The 12,494-nt window shown below is 30.5% G+C and overlaps 1 protein-coding gene across 1 annotated transcript; it reads right to left on the minus strand.

Annotated features, from left to right (window-relative positions):
- Positions 1-262: 262 nt before the first annotated feature.
- Positions 263-1,157, minus strand: LOC149187679 (glyoxylase I 4-like). The gene is made up of 3 exons (XM_089412861.1): positions 898-1,157; positions 679-784; positions 263-556 (listed from the first exon to the last, which is right to left on the minus strand). The coding sequence occupies exons 1-3, from the start codon at positions 1,050-1,052 to the stop codon at positions 290-292; spliced, it is 528 nt and encodes a 175-aa protein (XP_089268987.1). The 5' UTR covers positions 1,053-1,157; the 3' UTR covers positions 263-289.
- Between the last annotated feature and the right edge of the window lie 11,337 nt (positions 1,158-12,494).

Below are 12,494 nucleotides of genomic sequence, written 5' to 3' on the forward strand. Positions count from 1 at the left end.
ATATATTGCAATACAAATATTATTAAATTAAATCAATTTATTATGTCATCACACCAACCCAAACAATAGCGATGGGGTGTTAGAATTCTGTCCACATCAGAAAGGTTGCAGTCACACATCTGCAAACTGATCAATGAATCATCATGCCCCTCTAAATCTGTTGTCAAACAATAAAAATAATTTTGAGGACTGGATTTTCTCAATCATATCACAATGCCAAACTCAGCCTCATGTCCTGGTTTGCCACTATTGAACATGAGCATTTCCTGAGGTACAGATGGTGGCTCCACTAATTTTGTTGCTGTTGCTTTGGTGGGCTCATATCCAATATCATTTGCAGCTTTGAATGAATGGCCGATGGAAACCTGCAACCATGAGAAGTGGATGTCAATGGCACCACAGGGAGATTCTCACAATTACACATTTCGATCATGAAGCCATCAGGGTCATGAATGAACAACTGATCCACGTATAATCCCCCTTCCTCTACTCTGCGTTTTACATACTTTATTTCCATGTCTTGCAGCTTCATCTCCACCACCTGCATGCTCTCACACTGCACATATGCAATCCACAATCAAATATATTTATCAAACAATGTCAATCTCAATAATATGACCAGAGAATTGCAAAAACCATGATCAACATGAATATTTAAACTCCTCAGTGTATCTATACCTGGAAGGATAGGTGATTATCCCTTGGATTGATCTCAGATTTCTTGGGTAAATCCTCTGGATTCTTAATCTGTAGCAAATTTATGCCAACTCCATAGTTGAACAGCCTGCACAATCATCAAAACTGTAAGACTCTTTTTGCATCTGTGGTAACATAAACAAAAAAAGTGGTTTAAACTGTGGTTAACAGGCAGGCAGAATTGAAAAGAAATATAATTACCAGGCTCCACCGAAATCAAAAGAGCGGGGCCTATTAATAGGAACAAATCCTAACACATTCTCGTAGAAATTAATGGAATCCTCAACAGACTTGCAGAGGAGAGAAATATGATTGAGGGAAGTTAGAGGCAGGGCTCCTCCCACGTATTTCACCATCTCTACCGAATCTTAAAAGCGGAATTCCACGAAAAAAAATGGGGTATAGGTGAGAGGATGGATACACACAAATAATGAAGAAATGAATTCGCGGATGAACAGGCCTCAGACACATCTACTAGTGAGAACGTAAGTGGTTATCTTTATTTATATATCGTAGTCAAATCCCCATGGCGGACAGGCAGATAAGTATTGACACGTGCGAGTTTTTTAAAAAGGATGACTTGTCTTCATGGAATCGAGGGTCAATAATGGTGCTCGCTCGAAAATGTGTAATGTGATATTCGTGGATTTGTTCAACTCGTAAGCAGAGACGTGAAGGACAGAGCAAAGGTTGACGTGACTTCACAAAGATATGGTGTCGCATAAAGGAAGCGGCTAACCAGTCTCTATAGGGTATTAAATACCCGGGGGAGATGCAGGCTGGATACCCTGTTAACACACGAATTCGGAAACTGGGCACTAAATAAGATGGCAGGCTGGTTAGCCGCTGCCGTCACCTAACTGTGTTCCACAATGGTTGGTTGTTTCTAAGAATTTGTGTAGGGCGTGCAACCAACTTTTCAGAGTGTATACGCACAGCGTATCTAAAGCCCAGGTTGTGACGGATGTGAAAATGTAGTGTATTGGAATACAATATAAGTATAGGTATACAGGGTTAATTTTTTCCATGTGTAAATTTATTGTAGAGTGTAAAAGATAATGTGTAATTTTTTATTGTTTAAGTTGTATTTTATAAATGTTATAGGGTTAAATGATATGTGCATAAGTATAAGTATAGTAGTATAAATCTATCTTCATTATGAATTTCACATTAGCTAGAGAAATCAATTTTTTTCAAGTGTAAATATATTTTAGAGTGCTATAGAGTTACTTAAGAGCATAGTTACCAAATATGGCCGAATCACAGTTAAAAATACGAAAATTCGCGGTACCATTCGAATACCGAATAGTTCGATAAAATTCGATCCGGTTCGTAGTATACGTGCTTAACGATTTGGGTGCATGTAAGGTTCATTACCTGGCATAGTTAATGGCCGCATATGGTTTATTAACTAAAGAACAAATAGATTGCTGCGGTATGGCATGTTGCAGAGAAAAACAAAAATTGTTGCGTTATGTCAAGCAACAGAGAAAGACAAAAGATTCACCCAGTAGATTGTTCATTAGCTAAACACAAATAGATTGCTGCTGTATGGCATGCACGCATAGGAAAATAGAATTGCTGCAGTATAGCATGCACCCAGCTAAAAGCATAAAAAATTGCTGCTTTATAACATGCACGGAGCTAAAAACATAAAAATTAGGAGACTTATGGGTTACTTAGATTTTATAAGTTAAATGAGTAATAACAGTTATGATCAAAATTCCCAATCTCAAAGGTAAGCTGTAGAGTTATGAGCATTGATGTTATTAAATCTTATTTTCTGATTAGATTTTTCCCACTCATAGAGAAGGAAATGGAAGTATTTAAATTAGAAAATTTCTTTTTTCAAAAATAAGCGGTTGATATTTTTTATAAAATAAATTTGAATATTAATTTTTTAAATAGAGAAGGATTTCCCACTCAGAGAGAAGGAAATGGAAGTATTTAAATTAGAAAATTTCTTGTTTCAAAGACAACAGGTTGATTTTTCTATAAAATAAAATTGAATATTAATTTTCTTGAAATCAAAGAAAGAATATAGGTTTTTGAAAAGAGTATATAGGTTGGAGGGAAGAGGTGAGTGTAAATTCTTTTTGAGTGGATTTGGTTCTGAAGATTTTTTATTATATACAGTTATAAGTTATATAAAATTCAAAATAAATTAAAAGGAAGATAGCTAAAAATATTTTAAAAATATATTATTTAAAAAATGTTTAAGAAGTGTATTATCGAATTTTTTTCGAATTGAAAATTTTTCATTCGAATTTTTATCGTATCGAATTCGAATCCGAATCGAATTCGAATTCGAATTTGGTAACTATACTTAAGAGCATGTGCATCAAGTAGTTTTTGTTATTAATATATTTTTAAGTATACTTCAATATTAATTCATATTAAAATAAATTATTTTAATGTTACGAACCACAATATCCCAATATTTGATATATTTGATAAGATATGTCAAATTGAGTCTCAAAAGCATTGTGTTTTCGGGTGTTCCATATATTATGATACGCCGGGGAGGTTCTACTACGTGGGACTTGGGGGTTCCTTGCAATTTGATTACGCTACCCAATTAAAGATGCTTAGTGTTATACATCCAATCCACAAACGAGGGACTTTATGCAACCTCTCTGGACCTAGTATCATCAGGCCCATTACTTCTTTCTTTGAGCTAATCTCAACCGCTAGAGGCGGTAAGCGCTAGGCATACTCCCCAACCTTAGAGCTTGTCGGTGGCAGATCTATGAGATAGTGGACTGCCTCCCACTTGACCAACAAACATTCCACCTCTATGAGACCTCAAGTGTCAAAAGGTCTTACATTCCACCTCTATGAGACCTCAAGTGTCACAAGGTCTTTAGGATCGACCCAACGGAACAATTTCTTGAGCCACCCAACCTTTAGGTTTTCGCAAAATGGACTTGAACAAATAGGTTTTGACCTCTCCTTTTAATCGAGCCATGCTTACCCACCCTTCGGTAGTTTTAAGCAAATTTGTATTAAAACACTGACAACCAATAATAGGGTAGAAATCAAATTCCCATGTAAGAGGTACTTATAAGAGGGATGGCGGCCCGATAGAATAGCACGATAGGGCCTTTCGCTGTCGCTCGTGGACTTAAGCTGAGCGAGACGGGGTGAGTAGTAATATACATAATATCCCAGAGTAAAGATATCCTGATTATAAATTTTGCTAAATTGCTCAGAATAAAATAAAATATTTTATATAACATTAAAATTTATTTAAATATATATGAAGTTGATATGAAATATTAAAATATTTAAAAAAATAAAATTTAAATATTTTATATATTTTTAAATATACAGAATGTTTTTAAGAAAAATAAATATATTTACACATCATTTTCAAATTACACTATAAAATGAACCTCTCAACTCAATAAATTATATATTAATATATAAAAAAATCAAATTATTATGAAAATATATTTATTATTATAAATATATAATATTATAGATTGGAATTGAAATCTATATAAAATTAATAACAATTTTTTTTCATGCCCACCCAAAATGGTGTGCGGCTTGCTTTAACTATTAGTTGGGTAGGTCGTTATCTACCTTCAACTGGTCACTTAGGCTTGCGTGGTGTCCGTTCCTATAGACTCTTCCAGACATGGATTAAATTAAATAATATTAGTATCGAATTAAATAATATTAAATTATGTTTTATAGTTTTTTATAATTAAAAATAAAATTAATATTTAAGAAATTAAAAATAAAAATAAAAATATTAATAAGTAATTTAAATATTTTTATTTTTTATTTATTTAAAAAAATTAAATATTTTAAAGCAAAAATTTCATAATTTTCATTTTTTAAATATTTATAATTAAAATTATTAGATATTTGAAATAACTAAATTAAAATCGAGTTGAATTAATTGATATTTTTAATTTTTCTAATTTATTAAAGATTTCTTGGAATAATAAGTTTGAGTGATATGATTTACACCATACTCAAGCTTCAAATATTTTTTAGATTACTAAATTTATTTATGTATTTAAAAAATATTTTAATTGAAAGGAAAAATATCTAATTTCATTAAAAAAAATTATTACTATTAAAATAAAATCAATTAAATAAAATAAATCATAAAATATACTCTAAATTAATTAGTTCATGATTTGATACTCAAAATAAATTTAATTTCCACATTAAAATGAGAAAACATTTAAATAAATTAACTTTTATCCTCTCTAAAAGATTTGGAAATTAAAAAAAAAAAAAAAAAAAACCATATTCTTAAAATTCAGGAGGAATGAGGGAGACTTAAAAGTTGGGCTATATGGATAGCCAGTACAAAGTTTTTTCAGGGATTAGCCAAACACCAGAGGAGGATAAACACTATATGGCAAAGGAGGATAAACACTATATGGCAGATTGAGTTGACTCTTACACTATCCAAAAGGAAGTTGTCCGTTATTTTGTTGACGTATGCATGGGAAGGAAAGGTCCAATGTGGACATTGATAATCAAAGCTGCTATATTGATTCCTACCCTATTATGTTCACAAAGATCAATAATGATAAATTGGAAAAACCTATTACCTTGGAGGAGATCAAAAGGGTGTTGGGATCTTTCATAAAGGATAATTTATATATTAATTTTTATCTAGCATCAAATGTCAGTTTATTAAATCTTTACATATTACCTTTTTTTTTCAATTTAATGAAAATTATTAACATTTTTTCTTTTAGAAAAAATAATAATATCTACATTAAAATGAAAATACATTTAAATTTGTGAGAAACTACATAATTACTTAATAAATTTGGATGAACTTCAGATAATAAATTCTATAAAATATATCACTTTTATTTATTTATTTATTTATATATAACTCATAGCATCATTAATCTCCCAATAAATTTAACATTGTGCCATGAAAATTAAAATAACATTTTGTAACATTTCACCATATTCGTGACTGTCCTCAGCGTTTAACATACAACTCCTTATCTAATTTCAATATATTATTTATTATTTAAATAAAAAATAATACTATATTAAAAATAATATATTTTTATTGATTTATACATTATTTTACAAATTCACATTAAATTTTAATAGACACCATTTATTATTGGATAAAGCGTGATTAATTTGATGTTTTGTTTCGCTGTTTTTTGTGTTTTTGTTATTTTAAATACATAAGTGAATGAGATGTTACTCTTTAAGTTAAAGTGATGAAGGTGTTAATGAAATTAAAATTTTAAATTAATTAAATTACATTTGGATTTGGATTGGTATATATTTAGGTTTAAAATGTGTTTGGGGTAGTTTAATTTATAGATGAAATTACATTTTTTATGATGGTTAATTTCAATCAAAATTAGGGAGAGATTTTTAAAATCTTGAATTTAAGTTGTTTAATATGTAGAATTCAAGTGTCCCGTGGGATTTTTTAGAATTAGAGTGCTGAATTATACATTTTAAACAACAAAAAAATATATTTCTTGGAATTGTTTTGCTGGATTCTAGTGAAAATGCCCCATGGGGTTTTCCAGAGTGCTGAATCATGCATTTTAAACAACAACAAAAACATCTTTCTTGAAATTGTTTTGCTAGATTCTAGTGAAAAAGTCTATTACTTCTATAAGTTATATTATATCTATATCTATATGTAAAATGTAAAATCCATATAAATTAAAAAAATGATTTATTAATAAGCACATAAAATATTAATACTTAAAATAAATTTACGATATAAGAAGATTTTTAACCATGCATATTCACCTTCACTTTACCATACATATTATTAACAAATAAATAGCCCTTGTTACAATAGTATGGGCCAACACCATGGCTTTATCAATACCAGATGCCAAAATCCATATTTAAATTTAATTAATAAGCAAGTAAAAACTTAATATTTACAATAAACTTACAGTATAATAATATTTTCAATCGTGCATATTCACCCCCACATTACCATGGATATTATTAACTTGTAAATAGATTTTGTTACAAGGCTAATACCATGGCTTATTAATACGAGATTCTAAAAAACCATAACTCATTTCACAATCAAAATAATTTAATTTTATAACATTTTTTTAATTAAATATGAAAGGAAAAAAAAAATTATAATTACTTTTGAGATATATTGAAACTCTATATCCTCACCACTACTAAAGACATTTTGTAATATCCGAGAGAGAGGGGTGGAGAGACAAAGAGTGAGAGAGAGATGTTGGCGGGGGGGACAAATGGAGGTGGGAAAGGGAGAGAGAGGACTCGAGAGAAAGGAAAAAGAATGAGGGAGAGAGGAGATGCAAGAGGGAAGAGAGAATGGTTATTTTTATATGTAAAGTATATAATTTATTTGAGCCCTAAGCAATCCAAGCCTCAAGTAAAGTGACACCATTACCACTTGCAAGAGTTGTATAGAGACTACATGGGCACATCCTAATGTTACACACATGTATATAATATATACATGTGGAAAATTAGTTTTATGATGTTACGTAATCATGGGGTTAGTGCACCATAGTGTATATGATGAATAATTTAGTGGAAAATTATAAATGACTTCAAAGTTGAATAAATGTCATTTAACTTGGTTATTTTTTTTTAATGTGTTTATGTATTTATGGTAAAACTAACAATCTTATTTGTTTATATAAACCAATGTAGATCCATCTTAACTTGGGATCTACCAAGTGTCTACAATGATCAAATCTCTTGAGGTGCAAACATCTTTTAGAGAGCAAAAAGATTTGATCCCTCTGGAGGCTTGATAAATTCAAATTAAAATGATCTAAATTAATTTTATATTATATTTTATTTCAAATGATATATATTATGAATTTTATTCTCAAATTTAAATTTGCAAGCAAACTATGTGATTCAGTGTGAATAATATAAATCATTTTAAAGAGTAGAAAATGAAAAACTAAACTCAAACCACGTGGTTGAGTTAATTTTTGTAATTTTCCATTTTTTTAAATGACCTGCATCTTTCACTCTAAATCATATAGCTTGCTTTCAAATTTAAATTTGAGAATGAAATTCTTCCAATAATAATAATAATAATTTTATATATAAAAAAATTAAACCAACCTAGATCCTTCTTAATTCTAGATTTACAAAGGGAAAAAAATGATCAAATATCTTGAGGTACAAACATCTTTTAGAGAGAAAAAAAAATTGATCCTCTAAATACTTCGTAGAAACATAGTTAAGATTATCTAAATTGGTTTTATATTATATTGTATATATATGTGTGTGTGAGAGAGAAAAAAAGATGTCATGTGGTTTAAATTAATTTTTTTCATTTTCTATTTTTTCAAATTATTTATATTTTTCACAATAAATCACCTATGTTGTTTTCAAATTTATATTTGAAAACAACAACAACAACAACAATAACAATAACTATTATTAAATATGTTTCCAATGATATAACTTCATTCGAGTTTATTTTTATCATTTTCTATAATTTAAAAGATTTATATTTTTCACATTAAATCACAATGGTGGCTTTTAAATTTAAATTTGAAAATGAAACCTAACCTATAATATATAAAAAAAAATTATTTTTTTAATACAAACTATGTTTTCAAGTCATGTCACGTCGTTTGAGTTTATTTTTTCCCTTTTTTAAATGATTTATATTTTTCAGGCTAATCACATGGCTTGCTTTCAAATTTAAATTTGAAAATGAAATTTATCATATAATATATTATATTAATAACAATTTTATTAATGCAAAAATATGTTTCAAGATATATCTCGTACTTTGAGTTTATTTTTGTCATTTTCGAATTTTTAGAATATTTATATTTTTCATGCTAAATCAAATAGCTTGCTTTCAAATTTAAATTTGAAAATGAAATTCATCTAATAATAATAATAATATTTTTATTTACTTAAAAATATGTTTTAAATAATGTGATGTGGTTTGAGCTTATTTTTGGTATTTTTTATAATTTTACATGATTTAGCTTTTTAAGCTAATAACATGGCATGGTTTCAAATTTAAATTTGAAACTAAAATTCATCATAATATTATATGATAAATTTCACTTTCAAATTTAAATTTAAAACAAGCTATATGATTTAGTTAGAAATTTTGCATAAATAAAATTATTATTAGTAATAATTTTTAACAATGATGAATGGGTATTAATTCAAACATATTAACTTGTTATTAAAAAGTAAATAACATAAATTAAAATATAGATGTATATAAAATACATAACATAATCCACCTTTACCACCATTAAAAGTAGCATTTCCAATGCCGCAATGCATGTATAATAGTAATGTTTCCCTCCACCCAAAAAACAAAAACATTTGGAACTCTTTTTTTTAGAAGAAAAAAATGTTGGTATTTGTATTGTATAAAAACAAATACATATATCACAATCCTTGACATGAAGCTAATATATAAGTATCACTTCTCTCCCTTAACAAAATATTTGCATCTAAACCAAAAAGCCAAAAATAAACTAGAAAATACAATGTATCCCCAATATACAGCAAGATATGTCCAAGGAAGTAAAGCCAAAAAAAATATAAAACAAAAGTAATAGAGACTGGGAGAGCCTCGATAGTAAAACCCAACAAGAATCAAAATATCTAAAAACATAACATACTAGATTAGGGGAAGTCTTCACTCCTCCACCATAAAGCCATCAAATAGATGTCTGAAATGTATACTCCCCAAAGTAGCGAGGAGACCCTTCTTCAACAAACCATCAACAACAAAATTCAAATCTGAGTCTTGAAACATGTGAGAATATGATATTCTCGAAAGACTGTTTAAGGAGCATGATGTAGCCCACCCAATTGTCAAGGTGGGGAGGCGAGAATACAGTTCGTTCAGAAATACCATCAATAATAGATATGTAGTCACCATATATGGAAATGTTGAAAATGCAATGTCTTTTAGCAACCACAAGAGTCCCCAGAGAGCCATCAATTTGGCTCTAGTATTTGTGCTAGGGTCCCCACTCCAAAACATAAGGAAGTCAGACCTGGGAGTGAGTCTCAACTAGGCACCACAACCATAATTTCGAACTTGTGTGGCATTTTCGAAAAAAGCAACTAGAAAATGTACCTGTAGAAAATTTGATCTATTTTTGGGCTCGTTGTCAACTAATTTGAGCCCCATCCTAGCCTCTAATCAAGTCAAAATGTTGGAGAAAATTTTAGATATATTTTACCTATATACCATAAAAAATCAAAGCATTATGCTCCCTCCAGATTTCCCATAAGATAAAAAGTGGGACGAATCTATGAAAACCAACTTGAGAAGCCCACCATCTACGACAAGTTTCCATTGTGAGAAAAAGGTGCACAAGAGGGAGTTGTAGATAATATAAGATTTGAGCCCATACTTGCAAAGATAAAGGACATTGTAAAAAAAGATTAAGAATAAATTCCATCGAATCCCTGCATAAAGGGAAACAACCAAGACCTTGGAATACTCTTTTACAAATATTATCCCAAGTAATGATTCTATTATGCCAAACTAACAACTAGAATATGGTGATTTTCAATGACACATTCCATTTCCATATATTGCGGAACCAACACAGAGTAGACATAGGATAAATCTAGGAGAGAATAAATTTATATATTTTTGAAACTACCACCGAACCCTTACAAATGGAGCCAAACCATTGTAATGTATCACCTTGCACCTTCTGACTCAAACATTCCAACCCAAGAGACTGTGAGTACTATTGCCAAAGTAATGCATTCACATCTATCAAGCCGCCAAGCTATGAGGCATTCTTCCAAATGGGGTATGTATCACACCGGTGATTAATGGTTTGTATAAGAAGAAATATGTCTCTGGAATGCAGGGCTTCAAGTAAGCAAACAAGAAAATTGAGAAGAGCTCTGACCCCTATAATGGAATCACCTCCAATCGATATTTTATCCTTGTATCCAAAGGACCATTGTAACTTACATAGAAACCATTTTTTAACTTTTTGGAAACTTAACCATATATATGATCTGTCGTGTATTGCAATCTAATCGCTTCTATACCAATCCATCATCAACCTATGTTTCATATATTTTTAAAAAATAATGTCCTGCCAAATTCCTTTCCTGTAGAGAGCCTGCCACAATGATTTATTTTATAATTCCCATCCAAAAACATAGACATCTAGTATACCCTGGCCACTAAACTCCTTCTCTCTAGTAATGTAGTCAAAACAAACCAAATGAAATTTTTGTGCGCCTCTAGAGCCCACTCATAAGAAATGTGCCATAATAAAGTTGATTTGTTTGGAGATGTGGACAAGTAGAGACAATAAATGCATCTAGGAGACAATTAATTGTTGTAATACAAATTGCAACAAAGTATATCATAGAGAGCCATCGGTGTGACCATAAAGAGAGTTTGTTTTTAGATTTGTCCAAAAGCCAGATCTAGTCGACAATCTGTATTTGTTCAATTTCAACTGGAAACCCAAATAAGTGAAAACATATTTCAAGTTGGATATATTAACCCCAGGGAGCCCAACAATATACTCGATTTCCTCCATGTCACTAGAAGAGTGGATCAGGGTGGATTTGCTACATTTGAAACCAAACAAGATGCATCACCATACCTGGAAAAAATGTAATGCAATATATGTCATTGTTCCTGTGACACTTAACTAGAGGTTAGCACATCATCAACAAAGAACATGTGTGTAAAAGAAAACTATCGAGTAATTTTGAGTCCTCCGAACAAGCCTAGATATCGAGCCTCATTGATATTCCTATTTAAACCATCCATGACAAGAATAAAAAGAAATGGAGATAAGGAACAACCTTGACGTAAGCTGCAACCAAACTGGAAGAACCTAGATGGGAACCCATTGATCAAAAAAAAAAAAATAACATATGATACGTGGGCCATAATCCAATCAACAATATTCACAAAAAGCCCAATTTTAGTGAGGATCAATGATAGAAAATCCCAATCAACACAATCATAGGCCTGATGTAAGTCTAGCTTCATAACCAGGACCTCCAACTTTTTGGACTAGATCGAGTGTATGCACTCCTGCACCATTGCCACCGCATCATGAATTAATCAGTTAGAGAGAAATCTGAACTGCTCTTGAGAGATAAATTGAGAGAGAACCTCTTTCATCCTACCCGCAATAATTTTAGAAATAAATTTGTATGTGATATTACATAGGGAGATCAGTCGAAAATATGAGAAAGAAAGAGGATGAGAGGATTTTGGTATGAGAGTGATATATGTGGAATTTATCACACTAGAGAGGCGACCCAAGATGTAGGTTTCCTCAACCATATCAAGTAGATCCTTGCCCATGATGTCAAATAAGAACAATTCCACAGTCCAACCATCTGGGCCTAGGCACTTATCTTTCACAAAGGATTTGAGGGTTTTTGCAATATTTTCCAGTGAAAGTGGATGACCCATTGTAGCGTTTCTATCTTCTGTGAACATGAGGGGGTAATTCTCAATCCCCCAAAGTTGATATGTAAAATTTCCACGAAATTCTAAAACTACTAATATGGACAATCTAAAAACTAGTTTATTTTCATATAAACATATAATTTCTCTACTTATATTGCAATGGAATAGGAACATAAATAAAAGCACAGTCACACAATTCAAAAACCAAAAAAATTCTAGGGAACCCAACTAGGAAAACCCTTTGCTTGCTTGAGAATCTTATTGATAGCAAAAACTGAGCAATTGGTCTCTTACAAAATACAATTGTTTGAATCTGAATGACACACTTGTCTTTCCTACTTGATCTAAGCTTTAAACATGTTTACGACTGTTT

The sequence above is a fragment of the Pinus tabuliformis genome, chromosome 3_1 (genome assembly GCF_031772625.1).
Source record: "Pinus tabuliformis cultivar Carrire ecotype Pingquan chromosome 3_1, CPIR1, whole genome shotgun sequence".
NCBI classification, from domain to species: Eukaryota; Viridiplantae; Streptophyta; class Pinopsida; order Pinales; family Pinaceae; genus Pinus; species Pinus tabuliformis.